At 51.2% G+C, this 17655-nt stretch overlaps 2 protein-coding genes across 3 annotated transcripts; one reads left to right on the top strand and one right to left on the bottom strand.

Moving 5' to 3' along the window:
• Positions 1-7084: 7084 nt before the first annotated feature.
• Positions 7085-9002, top strand: LOC125545671 (hornerin-like). The gene has a single exon (XM_048709692.1). The coding sequence runs from the start codon at positions 7186-7188 to the stop codon at positions 8776-8778; it is 1593 nt and encodes a 530-aa protein (XP_048565649.1). The 5' UTR covers positions 7085-7185; the 3' UTR covers positions 8779-9002.
• LOC125545672 lies at positions 8907-13506 on the bottom strand. Of its 2 annotated transcripts, none has more exons than XM_048709693.1 (15): positions 13180-13506; positions 12417-12520; positions 12193-12304; positions 11970-12113; positions 11313-11417; positions 11126-11209; positions 10846-10961; positions 10654-10755; positions 10457-10570; positions 10315-10371; positions 10173-10239; positions 10042-10095; positions 9566-9640; positions 9453-9488; positions 8907-9308 (listed from the first exon to the last, which is right to left on the bottom strand). In XM_048709693.1, exons 2-15 carry the CDS (start codon positions 12443-12445, stop codon positions 9195-9197), a joined length of 1209 nt encoding a protein of 402 aa, XP_048565650.1. In that variant the 5' UTR covers positions 12446-12520; positions 13180-13506; the 3' UTR covers positions 8907-9194. The 2 variants fall into 2 exon arrangements, with proteins under 2 accessions (XP_048565650.1, XP_048565651.1); XM_048709694.1 differs by having other exon boundaries at positions 12193-12301; positions 13180-13504.
• Between the last annotated feature and the right edge of the window lie 4149 nt (positions 13507-17655).

Here is a 17655-nt window from a genome sequence, read left to right as displayed (position 1 = left end):
CCTTTGCCGATCTCGGGAAGAGGTCTCGCAAGGCGCTGAAGACACTCTACGAGCACGGCTTGGAGAAGTCGCTGGACACCGACAAGGATGGCCCCGCCCAGCTGCTTCCTCTCGTGGTGAAGGCACTTGAGGAGGTCGTTGATGGCCTCGGTCCCATGGCAGAGGCAGAAGCTCGCGTCCTGTCTTCAGCCGCACTGACTCGCGTCTTCACCCATCTGCACCTCCACGACCCCAGCGCTCGCCTTGACGAGCTGCTGGAGCCTGTAGCTGAAGATCACTGCGAAGCTGCCGCCACGGCTGTACAAGGTCAAGTGGAGGCCTTGCTGGGGAGGTTCCGCGGCTTTGTCTCTGATCCTCTGTCTGGCGACGCCGCGGGTCCTGCGGCTGGTGGTGAAGGTGAGAACATCGTTGCCCACGAGGGAGCACCTTCTGTAGGCGATGGCGATATCCAGGGGTGGCCTGCGGCTATTCTTCCCGTTTCGTTCCTGCGACATGTATCAGGCCTCGTGGAGGCGTTTAGACTTTTCATTGGGTATTGTGAGAACAATATGCTTATAATATTTGCTTTGAGGTTTTGCGATTTGCTTCCTATTTGCTTTGCGTTCTGCGGCGGCAGAGCCTGGCCCCGCGCATACATCAACCGCCATTGGGCAGACCGGAGACCAGGACGGACCAAGGAGTGAGGGGCTACTTGACCAGTTAGACTCCTCAGTCGCGATGCTCAAGAGTCCCTCTTGACGCGCAAATAGCATATAGGGAGAGTTCGTGAGGATAGATCGATGTTCTACGTCGGCAGAGCCTAGCCACGCGCATACCTCAACCGCCATTGGGCCGACCGGAGACCAGGACGGACCAAGGAGTGAGGGGCTATGTGACCAGTTAGGCTCCTGAGTCACAATGCTCAGGAGTCCCCCTTGACGTGCAAACAATTTCCATACCTGCCCTCGCCGAGGCCTCAGGAGGGGCACGCGACGCCTAGGTCTGGGGGACTTGGTTGGGTGGCGTGCGCTTGGGCGTGACCCGAGCGCAGCCCCCGTGCCCAGCCCCCTCGTGCGGCTCTCCCGAGGGGAGGCGTTGTGGTGAGGCTGGGCGCTGAGCTCTGGGCTCCCTGAGGTTGGTACGACCGTGGGGCCGCCCTCAGTTGTTTATCACCAGCGCGGAGCATAGTGCTTCCACTTGTGCACGGGCATAGCCGCTCCTCGGCAGTCTCGACAGCCAGCGCGGAGCATGGTGCTTCCACTTGGGCGTGGGATGGGGGGGCCTCCGGGAGGATCCCCCGGGCCGTGTACAGTCCCGCCCTAACACGTGGCTTGCACGGCAGGGCTGCGAGGTGTATCTGGGCACTCGTGAGCCAGTGCGGGACTCACGAGGCCCTACCTCAAAGCGGGTTGCGCCTGGTCTTGACTCTTGGTGACTGTATGTCCCTACAAGGCGGTTAGATGCAAGCACTATATGTCCTCAGGTCCCAGCCCTCGAGCGAGCTCAGCCGCCGCTGGTATGCCAGGTCGCGATGCTGTGGTCAAGGCCAGGGGGTGAGGGCTGGAGAGCCAGTAAGAGCTCCTGAGTCGCGATGCTCAGGAGCCCCCCTTTTAATGTCCAAGCGAATTGCATAGGATGAACAGACCCGTGGTGGGCAGCAATCGAGCAGGTGGCAGCAGGTGGCAGGTTAAGCATGGAGAGCAGATCAACTTGGATAAATGCAGGAAGATGCGTGCCACCGGATCTGGCCCGAGCGGCTTGGGGATGATGCAACCCGAGGGGCGCCCCCAACAAGGTAAGCTAAAGACGTAAGCAAAAGGGATACATGCCGCAGGGACGGACCCACGCGGCCTGGGAATAATGCAGGCCGAGGGGCGCTCCCAGCTAAATGAGCTTGGAAGATGTCACCTGGTTCTGTAGACGAAGTAGAGTTGGTGTTGCTGAAGGCGTGCGTTGAAGAAATGACTCCTCATGAGCCGCCAGAACCCTGAGCCTCGGGAGGCTCTGGGGGCTCGGGAGGTTCCCTGAAGACAGTCTCCATCTCCTCCAGAACGGCGTGGTACCTAGCTTCCTGAGCCGCCAGGACACGTCGCATGTTGCGCTGATAGGCTGATGCCACGCTCAGCAAGCCAAAGGGCATACGAACATAGCCGTGCAGCGGGCCCTCGCAGCGGCCCACACGCGAAGGCTAGAAACGCTCCTGAGATGCGGCCATGTTGAGCCCTGGGACGTTGATGCAGACACGTAGCCCAGCATCCTCGCCAGGATGCGGAGCTACGCCTCATGGGTGGCTGTCGCCGCACATGGCTCTTGCTTCTTGCAGTTCCTGGGTGGTCTTGGTGATGAACTCCTGAGTGGTGGGCACTCCTTGCCCTGTGCTCTCCTGAGGGTCACGCGCCGCGAAGCACGCCTCCAAGTGGTGCCCAAGCGCCTCCCTCATGAGGTTGGCAAGGTCTGAGTCCCTCCATAAGAGAGTCCCCGAGCCCTGCCCGAGGAGGGCGCCGGGCGCGCCTTCCTATGCGATGGAGGGAGGCGCCCCTAGAGCAGGCGCTGGTCCTGACGAGGCTCCTGTCGCGACGCCATTCTCCTGAGGTCCTGCACGGCGCGGCTGCTCCTTCTTGGGGATGGCCTCCAGAGGGCCTTCATTTTTGCTGTCGAGGTCATCGATTGCTGCGGCTTGAAAGGTGCGCTCGAGGGAGCACACCGCATCCCTCTCTTCACACGGGACCGTGATGATTCCTCCGCTTACTGGCATCTTAAGAACGTTGTAGCCGTGATGAGTGGCTGCCATGAACTTGGCCAGGGCCGGATACCCGAGGATGGCATTGTACGGTAGGCGGATGTGCGCGATGTCAAAGTCGATGAGCTCGGTGTGGTAGTTCGTGCGCTCCCCGAAGGTGACGGGCAGGCGGACCTGCCCAATCGGTGTGGTGGAGCCGTCGGTCACTCCTGAGAAAGGCTTGGTGGGCTGGAGCTGTTCATATGGCACTTGAAGGTTGTCGAACGTGTCGACGGACAGAACGTTGAGCCCTGCGCCGCCGTCGATGAGGGTCTTGGTGACCTGCACATTGCTGATGACTGGGGAACACAACATAGGGAGGGTGTCAGCAGTGGCTGCGCACTTGAGCTGATCCGCCGAGTTGAAAGTGATGGCGCATTGGGACCACCTGAGTGGGCGCGTGGCCTTGAGTTTGGGGAGCGCCGCGTTCACCTCGCGAGCGAGCTGTTTGAAGATGCGCTGAGAGGCTGGGGCCTCGGCGCCGCCCAAGATGCAGGCGATCGCACGCGGCTCCTGGAAGCCCCCAGCCCCCTCGTCCTGGTGGTGGTCGTCGTTCCTTCTTGGTGGCGGCAGCGGGGGAAGACCGGCGTTGCCCTGGGGGCGATCTTCACGCGGCGGGTCCCTCCAGGCGCCCTCGCGAGGTTGGTCCTACCAGCGGTCCTCACGAGGCCGGTCGTGCCACTCCTGGCGCAGGCCACGGTCGTCCCAGCGTCCGCCTCCACGTTCTCCTCCGCGGCCGTAGCCCCGGTCGTTGCGCTCGGGGCGTCGACCGTAGCGTCCTTCTCGTATGGCTCTGAGCTCTTGATAGTCGCTGGTGTTGTGGGTGTTCAGGTTGTGGAAGGAGCAAAATGGTCGGCCGTTCTTGGATAAATCGGGCTGATCTCTGTCCCGCTTGATGTCGGGCTCCGCTGCGAGCACAACTGCCTCCTTGCGCTTCACGTCCTTGGCCTTGGCCTTCTTCTCCTCCGCGCCCATGGCTGGTAGTTCAAGGAGGGAGAGGCGCCCCTCCTCAGCTCTTGCGCACTTGGTCGCCAGGTTGAACAGCTCCTGAGATGTGCTGAGGTCCTCGTGGATGGCAAGCTCTTCCTTCATCTTGACGTCACGGACACCGTCGGAAAACGCGGAGATGATGGTCTCATCCATGACCTTGGGGATCTTGAGGCGGGTGTTGTTGAAGCGCTGGATGTACTTCTGGAGGGTCTCTCCTGGTTGCTGCCTGATGCGGCGTAGATCACCCGCGGCCGGTGGGCAGTCGCGAGTGCCCTGGAAGTTGGCGACGAAGCGGTCGCGCATCTCGTCCCAGGAGGAGATCGAGCCGTGCTGCAGGTTCAGGAGCCAGGAGCGAGCTCCATCATTGAGAGCCATGGGAAATCAGTTTGCCATGACCTTTTCGTCTCTGTTGGCCGCTTCGATGCTCAGCTCATAGAGCTGCAGGAACTCCGTGGGGTCGGCGGTACCGTCATAGAGAGGAGGTAGATTCGACTTGAACTTGCCCGGCCAGACGACGCTACGCAGCTCGGGGGTGAAGGCGCGGCAGCCAGCCGTGGTTGCCGGGGCCTGCTTTAGAGGTGGAGCTTGGTCTTGACGAGGTCCGCGCTGCACCGCTGCGGGCGGTGCGCGGTCTTGACGAGGTGGCGCGGGGAGCGCAGGTGCAGCTTCTCGCGACCGCGGAATTTCTTGGCAGCTTCTCTCTTCGCGCGCGGGCGCCGGGCGCGGCGGATCACGCTGCGGAGCCGCGCACGCCTTGGTGCCAAGGCACCGTCTTGGGGCTGAGGTGGTGGAGGCACGCCATGAGCCCCGTCACCTGCGGCTGGTTGAGGGGGAGGCAGAGAGTGGGACGGCGCCGGAGAGCCCCCCGCGGCACGGACGAGCTCGGCGACGCGGTCGAGCCACTTCTCGTAGAGGTCGTTGACGGGGCGGTAGCGCAGGAGCTCGTTCGGCGCGAGGAACGCGGCCCGTGCCTCCATGGGAGCGCGGTGCGCGTGAGACGAAGAACCGGCAGGGGCCACCGAAGGATGCAGCGAGGACGCCTGCTGCCCGTTCCCCGCCGGGCCGGTGGCAGCGTTGGCAGCGGGAGACGGAGAACGGCGATGTGGCCCGCCGACAGGAGCCGTCTGAGCGACGCGGGAGGTGAGGGCGGCCCCACGCTCAGCTCGAGCACGGCGAGCGTCCGCCATGGAGACGACGGAGCGACAAACTGATGGAAGGGAAGCTACGGCGCACCCCTACCTGGCGCGCCAAATGTCGGATGTCGGGTTCCGGCAAACCCTTAAGATTCGAACACTGGGGTGCGCGCGAAGTATTTCCTTCCTACCGATCTACGCCCTATCTCGCTAAGATCTCGCAGACGAACTCGGCGAACTCGCAACACAGAAAGACACGAGGTTTATACTGGTTTGGGTCACCGTTGTGGTGTAATACCCTACTCGGTGTGGTGGTGGTGGATTGCCTTTGGGGCTGATGATGAACAGTACAAGGGAAGAACAGCCTCCTGAGGTTGAGGTGTTCTTGTGAGTAGGCTCTCGATCGGGTTGGATCAAGCTAAGATGAGATGCCTCTACTATGGTGGCTAGCTCTACTTATATAGGCCCTGATCCTCTCCCCAAATATTGAGCGGAAAGGGAGCCAACAACGACGGGCAAATTTGAAGGGGACAGCTAGTACAAGCTATCCTGACAAAAGTGGTCTTGGCCTGCGAAAAACTCTGGCGGTGAAGCCATGTTGGGCTCCACGATGACCTCCATCTTGCCGTCCTCCTGGTCTTGGTCTCGTTCCACCAATATAACAATCTTTACCTGATGTCTCGGTACTCTTCGACTGCGCTGGCCTCCTTAGCACCAAAGAGGAAATAAGAATGCTGTGCGCGCTGGCGCCCGCCTGGTGTCGTGCGTCATGGCTCACGTCACGAGGGCCTTATAAGGTTTGCCCCGCCTTGATATCTCCCTCCTCACGAGCCTGCCTGGCTAGGCTACTCCAAAGGAGGTCTTGCGTCGTCTGCCTCACGAGGGTCTTGAATGTCTTGTTGATGAAAATGGGACGTACGGCCTGCTGGCTCAGCCACGCCGCGGGCCGCAGGCAGACAAGTTTGGGAACCCCCGTTTCCAGAACGCCGACAATCTTATTCTCCATTTTGTGATCTTGAATATTTAAAAACTATGTGATAATAGAATGTTGCATACATCTATCCATGCAGGGCCTGGGATTTCTACCCTCTTTGCTTTTTTTGGAAAAACCCACCATATATTAATTAAATTATAACGTTCATACAACCATTCATTACAAAATTTGCCAAGCAGGACAGACCAGTATTAAAAAGAATACCATTGAACCTATTATTAAAACTGAACTTAGCAATCTTGTCAGCCATATTGGCCCTCCCGTTAATCTTGACTATCTTTATACCCACCATCAGCTTAGAGACATTCAATGCCTCCTTCTTTAGGTCCATCGGAGTTGACCTGTCAACACATTTTTCCAAATACAGAAGCCACAAAAGAACAGTCAGTTTCTAAAATGATGGGCTTGTCAAGAGTGATACCACTATACAAGCCGGATAGGGTCGCTCTTAGTTCCGCTTTCTAGACGCTATGGCAAGCTCCAATGTAATCCCAAGAGGAGATGATAACTTGTCCATAATGGTCTCTAACGACCACCCCACGCTCGCAGCTTTGATGGCCTCCACAAAACTTGCGTCGACATTAATCTTGAAAAAACGCAAGGTAGGAGGCTTCCAGAAGATAACATTAATCTACATATTAGTGGTTACCCGGAGTTCTTCCACCACTTAATTGCTTACCTTTGTTGCACATCATCACCTGCTTGTTTGCACGACAAGACGAGAAAGAAGCCCAATAGTTTTGAACAAAGCTCACCGAGGCCGCGATGGATTCCTTTCCTTTACTAAAAATCAAATTATTCATCAAGTGCCAAGCAGTCTCTACCCTCTTTTCGAAAGACAGAAAAAATCTATTTTTGTGACGTTAGCACAAATTGTCTAATCATTTCATTGTAATATACGATAAGTAAGCATCCCCACCAGGCGTGGGAAGAAAACAGGACATCAAATATGGCTCGCGAATAGGATCTTGGCTTTATCTTCAACAATAATAACAAGATGCTTGGAAATTTGGAGATATATACAAGATGCTTGGAAATTTGGCGAGGATGCTTGGAAATTTACATTCCTGACAAGCACGGAAACTAGGTTCGAATCACTAGATGCTTAACCAGATATAAAGTTTAGAGCATATATCCATCAGCTACCATACCAAGCACAAATGCTATGGCTCCCACCCTCGCCACGGCGCCTATAAAACCCTGCCTCCCATGGCCACATACACCGCCACAAAGCAACTAGCAAAACAACTAAGCAAGCCAAGCCGTAGTAGTAAGAGCAAGTAGCCAGGAGCCCAAGCAAGCAAGCAGCCATGTCCATCGTCAAGCGTGCTTTGGGCTTCGGCGGCGGCTACGGCCAGAGCAAGCCCGTGATAAGCTACCACACCCACAACTCCGACTCGGTGACCACCGTCATGACGGAGATCAGCCACATGAGCCTCAACGAGAAGCAGGCCGGGTACAACGGCGGCGTGCAGAAGACGGCCTCCCTCACGGAGCTGTGCTCTGAGGATGCCGACGTGCAGAAGCACGGCTACGGGCAGCAGGCGTACGGGGGCGACGTCGGAGGCTTCGACGCCCTCGTCCGTGACAACGCCGGGCAGAAGCACGGCGGCTATGGTGAGCAGAAGGCGTCGTCGTACCAGCATGAGAGCGCCGCCGGAGGGTATGGCGCTCACCACCACGAAAGCTCCGTGCAGAAGCACGGCGCCTATGGCGGACAAAAGGCGGCGGCGTACCAGCATGGAGGCTATGACGCCGTCAGCCACGACAGCACGACGCAGAAGCATGGCTACGGTGAGCAGAAGGCTTACCAGAATGGGGCCGAGGCCCACCATGACAGCTCGGCGCAGAAGCATGGCTACGGCGAGCAGAAGGCGTACGGTGGTCACCACCAGGACAGCAAGGTCCAGAAGAGCGGCTACGGCGGCGAGCACACGGCGTATCACCAGGACGGCAAGGTCCAGAAGCATGGCTACGGCGAGAAGGCGCACGGCTACGGCGAGCAGAAGGCTTACGACAGCAAGGTCCAGAAGCACGGCTACGGCGAGCAGAACGCGTACGACAGCAAGGTCCAGAAGCATGGCTATGGCGAGAAGGCGCACGGCTATGGCGAGCAGAAGGCGTACGAGCATGGGAGCGCCGCCGCCGCCCTCCACCACGACAGCTACGGCGCCATGAAGAAGCATGGCTATGGCGGCGAGCAGAAGGCGTACGGCGCTGCAGCGGGAGGGTACGACGCCGTCCACCACGACAGCTCAGTGCAGAACTACGGCTACGGCGAGCAGAAGGCGCCGTACCAGCACGGGAGCGACGCTGGAGGGTACGGCCGTGCCCACCACGGCAGCGAGACGCAGAAGCACGGCTACGGCGGTGGGCAGAAGGCTTACGGGCACGGCGCTGATGCCGGAGGGTACGACGCTGCTTTCCACCACGGTGGCGCGAAGCAGACGAAGCACGGCTACGGCGGCGGGCAGATGGCCGGAGGGTACGACTCTGCTTTCCAGCACGGCGCCTATGGCGGGCAGAAGGCGTCGTACGACGCGCTCGCCCAGAAGCACGGGTACGGGCAAAATGCGTACCAGCAGCAAGGGTGCGACGGCGGCGACGTCGCAGGGTATGACGCTCTTGTCCAACGCCGGCAGATGCAGAAGCAGCTGCAATACAACCAGTTCGGGTGGGAGAGCGACGAAGAGAGCGACTGCGAAGACGAGGTGCTGGGCGGCGGATACGGCGGCAGCACCGTGCCCGGCGCCACACAGTACTACTCCGCGTATGAGCGCCGCCAGCGGCTCGGCGGCGGGAGCCACTACGAGGCGGCGTACCAGAGCTCCACCACCCAGGGGTACTCCGGCGGCGGCTACGGCGGCGGGTGGGCGCAGCCCATGAAGCACAGCTACTACTGAGCTCCTGCGTCCTGCCCACAAGCGACGACTACCGGCGTGATACAATCCTACCTGCAGTGATACTTATCTTCCACATGCTCCTGCATGTGTAGTATGCCAGTATTTGGTGGACCTTTGCATTGCAAAAGTGTCTAAATAAGATGTACTTCTAACTCATATTCTGAATCCACCGTAAGTGGCATCAGTACAATAATATACTACGTGGTACACAAGTCTGATTATTAGCATGCGTCTCTCTGCAACATGCTCTTGATGGTCGTCGTGGTAAGTGGGTAACCCATGTACAGATCTGGCCCGGGAGCTTCAGCTATACTAGTAGGCAGCTTCTATTTTCATCATGAACGATACTGAGCAGGTAAGGGCCAGGTTTCCTCAACAGAAACCTAATATGGTTCCTGTGCACCGTGTGATTTCGTCTAGACTGAAGTCGAATTCGGCGGCGTGATCCCTTGATCCAAGTAATACTTCTTCTCGGCATCGGCCAGCCTTGCCTGGAATATCCCCCACTCTTTTCTACACCGCCCTCTTACCTGTGGCGCGCACCAAACAAGTGGAGTATGACGGTAAGTGTAAATCCACAGGCATAAATTGATTTGTGTCACAGCATGGAGTACAGAATTCGTGTACATTGAAATGTGAAGAATACGTAATGAAATCAGTAAGATTGTGCTTACCCCTTCCCATGGTGCTCTTCCATTCTCCGACTTGCCCTGACAGAAAAGAATACTACAGGTCAGGAAACAAGTGACGGCATACAGTGATAGGTGAGATGAAACGGTGACTATACCTGGTTACCAAGTGATGGAACACCCTGATGAACAATCCACTGAGCGTCAACAACTCCAATTTTCTCATGAGCTGGCTGTTTAATTTAAGATCGAGTAGAACAGTTCCAATCAGTAAAACATGGATGTTTGGGGAAAGCATGTAAAGTGAAGAAACACATAACTACAGCCCCCTAGAGTTATTGTCGAGATATAATTTTGGATGGTGCTAGCCTTCTATGAAAATGTCATCAAATAATTAATCATGCAGACTACTCCTTTGGATCAAAAGGGTTTTGTAGGATTACAGTCCATAGCATTATTTTTCTTTCTATGAAGCTCCTTTTGGATCAAAGGAATAAACCCGCCAAACTTCCTATGCATTGCTATCTACGCCCCAATTCTACAGGGTCCCTAGCAATCAATTTAAGCTATCCTAGACCTTTAGGAGGTTAACTTAAATGTACAGTGGTCACTTTCAAGAGAGCAAAGAAAATACCTCCACACATTTCCTAAGAGCAAAATCGAGGCCCCATCCATGGATCAAGTCGTTCTGCAGGAAGTAGTGTGTGAAAGCGTAAGCATACCGGCTCCAAACAAGATGACTAAGAGATCGAAATGACACTCCACCTGAATCATATGCCATACACAGCGCCATGCATCCCTAGAGAACACAGTTGCCATAATTTCTACGAATCTGCACATCAAATTGAATGTGAAGACAAATTTTGAAAGATCAAGATACATTAACAATAAACAATTTGGCCCCTACGCTGCACACGGTGGCAGATGGGGATCCGAACACCAGCCTGGCCTCTCCTCGGTTACTCTGTATAAAGCAAAATGTCACATAAGGAACTGGTCTAGGTGGGCGATGGTTAAGCATCAACAAGAATATATGTTCTATAACTCACTTGTGAACTTCTCGATCACCACGCCGCTTAGTCATTTGCCATGTCAGACCTCTATCAGGTTCCAAACCAGGTTGAGAGATCTCCAGCCCATGCTTCCTAACAAGCTTGATGTACCTGACAAAAGAGTTGTATTGAAATTATCTTCCTCAGAAGGAACACCAGGGGGACAGCAAAGGAAACAAGGGTGCAGTGCTTACTCCTCTGCATTGAAATGTTGAACACCTAGATCCTCATCCCAGATAAATATGTAGTCATACCGGGCAACGACATCGGGATGTAAAAATCTCTTGGCATACCACCTAGGGTAAATTATAAGAAGCATTAAGCTTTGACGGTCAAACAAATAGAAAGAGTGCAAAAGAACTTGATAAACAATAGCACAAACTTACCACTTAGTTTGCTTGCTAACACTCACATGGATGGCCCTTTTTGACCACTCAAATTCATCCCATTCAGTAGTCCGACCATCATAGTGGAACAGCATAATTGTGAAGTTCTCCGAGAACTATATAGAAGACATGCATGAATATCAAAAGCAATCATTACTATTTTGTATATGAAGAAATTGAGCAATTCACTGCGATGCATCATCAGTTTTACCAAATCAGTACCAGAATATATTTTATCCAGGGCATTCTGTTTAAGCATGCTACATGTCTAATTAATTACCTTTTTGACTGCTGCGTCAATATTTGCCTTTTGCGCAATTCCAACTGTAAATGTAACAAGGTACTTTGGCTGGATAGTAAGATCCTGATGATATGTTTCAGATCATAGATCAAAAAAGGGTATTAAAAACGTCAGTAAGAGATTTAAAAGCATCATTTGCTACTTAGCAAGTGAAACAACAACTAACCTCACTAGGTTCACCCCACAATCTTCGCAGATAGAGGTCTGTTTCAGATACGACAATACCTGGTGGGAGCCTTTCAGCACCTTTAGGGTTTGAGGTAACATAAATCTGAATAAAGAATAGTTATTAAAAATAAAATAAAACCAGCTTTATCTATGAGAAGCAGTAAAGGCTGTTATATCTATGAGAAGCAGCCATCTATGTGGCAAGTTATGTCCTATACTTCAATAAAAGAGGTTACCCAAATCCAACTAGGAATGAGAATAGTTAGGAGGAACCACGTATCTTTTCTATCTAAGTAGAGTGAGGACTTCGATCAAATATCAGTGATAATCGAGGATCAGAAATTTAGTCACAAACTTACACACTTCCATAAAGAATGCAGTAATGCATTAGATCGTTTTAACACGGGCAGAAACAATTTACATCCTACATGTAATCCCGGAATTTGAAATTCACGTACTAAACATGAGAAATACAGGAGCAATTCAAGTAATGGGCCAATAATATGATCACCCAAAATTAACTAAAACAATGTACGATCAAAACAAAACAGGATATAAGTAAGAAGAAAGCCAACACAGATTGCATTGAACAAATACAGGACACAAGTCAAAAGGCTAACAAAATCCCTTAAAAAGTGCTAGCTTGGCAAAGTACCTTAGGAATTTCATCAGACTTGGAATCAGAATTGTTCTTCTTGTGACTGTTTGCAGATGTCCATGCATGGTTCAACAATGTTTGGGTTGTGATTCCGGAGTTTCTATCTTCAATATAGGAAACAATACTGGAAGGGAAATGAAGCTGCGAAGTGCAGATAGTAAAGATTATTGTCTAAAGTATGTGGCATAAGAGAACAAGAGATGCAAATGATCCAATTTACCTTGGTTATATTGACTGTGGGGAAGGATATCCCAAACAAGTAACCTAGCATAATACCGATAACTGCTGAGAATACAAGCCTCATGCCTTCATTTGATCTTGGCATGCTGCTGCTGATGAAGATTGGCAAAGAAATTATTATGCATTCCATTGAGGAGCACAGAATAAAATATTAGAAGTCACTAGGCATGAGCCCTGTCCATGAAGTAGATGCACTATACATACCTCCGGCCTAGAATGCCGGGCTTTGCCATGGGGGCTGTCAGTATCGTTTGGCGGCGATGGAACTTGTTAGCAGAACGGTTTCCGCACCGCTGAAGAACTTGTAGCTGTGAACGCAAAAGCGAGGAAAGAATGATAAATCAGAGCAGCTTTTAAATCATCAAATGATTCAGAAATGAGAAAACAATGCCCCTGAATCCCCGATGAATAAACTGAGAAGCAAAAGGGGGTGCTGATTAGGCTGGTTACATCTAGAATGCTGAATCCACGTAACCAATTTGAAGAAGTTTCGCAATGAATGAACGAGACTAGTTCGAACACCCCAACTAAGACAGACTTGTAGATTTAGAGGTGTAGCTTTCTTAGTAGTACATCGAAAAATCACGACTCCTAACTCAGCATTGCTTCCTAAACTTCCACAAGCAACAATTAAGACTACAACAGTGCCGACAAGTACACACGCAAGCACCTAGAAGAAACTCTAAACCGCCCGGCCCCGAATTTCAGGCGGCGGTTGTTGAAATCTTAGGCCGGAAGCAAGATCCGCGTGAGGAGCAGAGCGCGGGCACGCAACACAGATCGCTGGAGCGTCCGGGCGGCGCGGCAGAATTCGCAGCGGAAACTGAAGGAACTGGGGGAGCAGTTACGAATCGGAGGCAGTTCGGGGCGGGCAGCCAGATCCCCCAAACCGCGGAACAGTTTGAACTGGCCTCAACATCTGCGCGCGCATGCGTGGGTGCGGCGCACGGCCCGAGGCGGTGCTTACCAAATCCGCGGGCGGCGGCTCGTGTCCTCGCGGATCGGGGCGGCCGCGCCAGCGATCCGGCGGCGGCGGCGGCGGCCCTGCTGGCTGGGCTCAGCAGCCCGGGAGCCCGCCTCCCTCGGGGGTCCGGCGAGGGCGTCGCCGACCCGCAGGTTCGGCGGCGGAGAGGGAGTCCCCGGCGTGAAGTCGGCGCGGTGGCGGGGGGAGGAGGAGGTGGCAGCGAAGGCCGACAGGACAAACCCTTCTTCGCTGTGACTGAGTCCCCCCTCGGCCCCTCCCTGGCAGTACTAGTCGTGGTAGAGGTGGTGGTACAGCGGCGGGTGGGGTAGAATATCACGCGGCTACGACGAGTCTGCGAGGAATTGGGGTCTGCGTCGTGAGCGTTGGCCATGACTCATGACAGTGGGTGAGTAGAATACTCGCAGCTGTATCTGGTTGTCCTACACATGGCAATCATTCAGGGCGGCCGGGATCAAACTGCGCCACCCCGACGGGATAAACTAATCCGGGTTAACATGCCGCCGTCTCCTTGCCTCTGCCCTGCGCCTCCAGCAACGGAGCTCATCATCATCGCTCGCCGGCCGTGACGGCCTCGCATGTTCTTGTCTGGCTGTAATACAAAATGTTGAGATGCGCCTAAAACAGTTTCCTACCAGCATAAAACCGATCGACAGAGAATCCAGGCGTGCTTGCGGTCATGGAGGAGACGGGGTGATCGGCGGAGGGAGGGCGAGGTGATCGGGGGAAAGGGAAGCCGCGGGCCGAGGCCACGGACAGAGCTGACAGGCGGCCTGGGGTTTCCATTCATGAGCAAGGAATTGATACCCAAAGATTTTGCATTGTAACCCTGCCGTTTATATATGGGCAATGCTACACGTTGGCCGGCGGATAATTTTACAAGATCCGCCGATTCGCGAGCCGTTGGATTCATTTTATCTGTTTACACCGATTATGCCCGAAGAAAGGTATTGCATAGAATATTCTCTCTAGACTTTATTAATTTTTATAAGATTTAGTTTTTGGAAGAAATCTAAAGGCGTAGTAATTTGGAATGGAGGGAGTAACTCGGATATCCAGCTTTGAATCGTGCCCGCCTAAAAATAGGAAGAAGGCGACCTGAAACTAGGCGGCGCGTTGACAAGCGTGTGCTAAAAATCTGACGTCAAATTTTTAGACACGGCAAATCGAATGTTTTCATGACATTTTATTTTGGCACGAGGATGGATTTTTTTTTTGCAAACACGGTAATCTTCTGGGCAAAAAATGAACTACTAAGTCGGATTTGTCATGTTCGCCAACGAAACTTGTCATCCTCGACAGACACAATTTATCATGGAAAATCTTCGATCTGCCATGCCTAAAAATCTGGCATTCGGTGAATATTTGTGTCCATGCGCGTGGAGATTATTTCCTTCCTTAGGCTGGTCGTAACAGTAGTATCATAACTAGTATCATGCATACCAACTAAGCAATTTTGATGAGGTGTCATATCATTAAATAAAGAAAGGGATGATGGAGTATCATATTATGATACCGTATAATAATAAATGATATTCTACTTTGTGTCATAAATGGCAATAAATAGAGTACTACATGATACTAATATACTCCCTCCGTCACGGTTTAGAAGGCGCACTTGGAAATTCTCTGGAACCTAGGTGGTTATCTATTGGTTGTGGGATGGATTAAAAAATAGCATTCACACTACGCATGCATATAGAAATAGTATATCGGAGTACTAATTAGCTACTAGAAATAAATGCAATGCGCCCTAAACCTTGTCTATTGTGGAAACACATGCAAATTTAATTATGTCTTCTAAACTGTGACGGAGGAAGTATGATATTATGCATTAGGAAGGTAGTATCATACACTAGTATCGTATGTATGATACTACTATATGATACTCCCCATTACAACCAGCCTTATATGTTTTGCCTCTCCTTTTGTGTTCCAGGCGTGACCTAATTGATCTCCTTTGCCTCCAAGCAAGATTATTTCATTGGTCCATGCGTGTGGAGATTATTTCCTTCCTTATATGTTCTGTTTTCTTTAATTCTATTATTACTACTCTTCTTTTGTGTTCCAGGTGTGACCTACTTGGTCTCCTTTGCCTCCAAGCAACATTATTTCATCAGTAATGCTATCTAGGGAATGTTCCATGGGGACGAAATCCCACAAACGCCCCAGAACCGTCTGATCGGGATTAGATAGTCGCAATTCTACAGCAAGAACTCCCCAGATTTAAACAAACTGCCATGGCAGTTTTGAAAATTGCCGCCCCCAATGAAGAAACTACCAGCTGAGCCATTTGCAAGTGCCATTCTAACTAGCGAACGGGTCCCTGGCTCTTGGCGTCCTATTTCATTCCGTATTTTTCTTCTTGTTTTTAATTTGGTTATGACTGCATTTACTTTGTGTCTCCTAGCCATGACATGCATGGCCCCTTTGCCATAGAATTAAATGAGAGGGCTTTAAGAAATTGTTGGCCTGATAGGGACCCAATTTCAATTGAAGACCTCAATTGCATATGGGCTTTTTAAAACTAGAGAGCATGGTGTTATTGAGAATTAAATTTACTGACCTGAGTATTAATCTTCAGTTCGAGGCTAAGGAGGATTGGCCCCCTTCTTTGCTTAGAGCTCTAATTGCCTGATGTTGCTTGTGACGCACGTTTTCATGGTAAAATTGTTTTCATTGAATCAAAATAGTATATTGTGCTCTTTGTTACATGTGAACAAAACTACTCCCTTTGTCCTAAAACAAGTGTCTCAACTTTAATATAACTTTGCATTAAAGTTAGTGCAGAGGGAGTATTATTTTGGGACGGAGGAATAGTATTTATTGCCGACTATTTTCCCGTTTGTTTCACATTGCTTGCCATTTTTTTCTACCAGAGCGTGATCGAAGGAAGCAAAGACAAACAGAGGCGTGCAACAGTGTTTGAAGACATCGTGCACTTTTCTAACGAAAGTCATTTTCTTCCCACTGTCATGTTTGGCTGAATGTATGGAGGTTTAAATAGCCACACGTAGAAAATTGGATATGTTATCATGTATTTATCTATAGTTAAGCACATTTATGACAGTAAAACTGAGCCCACGCTTCCAGCGATTTTGGCCGTTGGATTTCGTGTTTGAACAGTATCTAACCTTCAGATCTTTGTTTGAGCACCGATTTACCGCAATTGGGCTGGCTGTCCTAATAGGCCGCTATTCTGGAGACTTTTTCAAAGGCCTGCCATTGAGTGGGCTTATTGGCCCATTTATCTATCTAACTCATGAAGCTACTACACAGAGATCTTTGCTTCATTTGCCCATTTATCATCTGCGAATCTGATTTCGGTGGCTTGTAGTCAACTTTCTGGCCCCACGGTAGATTTTTGCCATTACATGATTGGTGTTCATTTTGTTGGCTTCTGCCTCGGTTCATTGTTCAATTCAGAAATATGGCTTTGGTTCGAATGTTCTTCTGATTGTATGTCTTTCTCGCAGGAATACCAGAGGCTATTTCCTTCGGTTGCAGCATCCCTGTACGAGGTTCATCCATGGCTCCCACATAGATTAGCATTTTTCATGGAGATTCATTCTGCCCCCTCCTTTCATGTGTGCATAGAGTACATTTATGCCCTTCTCTCCATATTTTGTTGTTTCCGGCCCAATATATTACAGCTTAATATAATACTAAAGGAGAAACTATGTTGGTCCGGTACGCAGAGCCTATTCGAGCAACAAAACCAAGGAAAAAACTTGTAGAGGGCTGCAAAGCTTGCACACGTATTTTGGTTGGATTACATTGCTGGCCTTTTTACAATGGATTCAGGGCATGCAGGTGCATATGGAATGAAAAAAATGGTACTCCCATAATGTATGCGTTCAAATCATATACTTTCTCTTTGCAATGTATTGACAATCTGCTTCATGATTATTTTTTCCAAGAGACATCACTGAACTCAAACGGTCATTATCTCTGCTGACATGAAGTGACACCTTTCAAGAACACGGTACATGTGGAAATAAAACAAATAGCAGGAATTATTTCTTGAGAAAAGTCTCTATTAATGGCAGCCATACTTTTGAAAAACATTGCTGCATCTATTAAGCTAAAAGTAAAAGATATATATGTCTTTTTTGTTGTATTACCCGTTAACATGATGTAGTAGGGGTTACTTTTCACAATCAGCGTTGTTGCCTTCTTCAGTCGTACAGTTTGGGTATATGTTGTAACCTCTTGGCTAAGATGTACTACCTCCGTATCAAAATATAAGATGCCTTTTTAGGCTAGTTTTGGTATCACTAGTAGAAAAAGGGCCTTTAGTTCCGGTTCGTAAGGGCCTTTAGTTCCGGTTCTGGTTTGAACCGGGACTAAAGGGTCGGTACTAATGCCTTGACCCTTTAGTCCCGGTTGGTAACACCAACCGGTACTAAAGGAAATTTTCTGATTTTTTTTATTTTTTTTATTTTCAAATTTCTGAATTAT

This window comes from Triticum urartu, chromosome 3 (genome assembly GCF_003073215.2).
Source record: "Triticum urartu cultivar G1812 chromosome 3, Tu2.1, whole genome shotgun sequence".
Taxonomy (NCBI): domain Eukaryota; kingdom Viridiplantae; phylum Streptophyta; class Magnoliopsida; order Poales; family Poaceae; genus Triticum; species Triticum urartu.
This window is presented reverse-complemented; position numbering and strand designations above follow the sequence as displayed.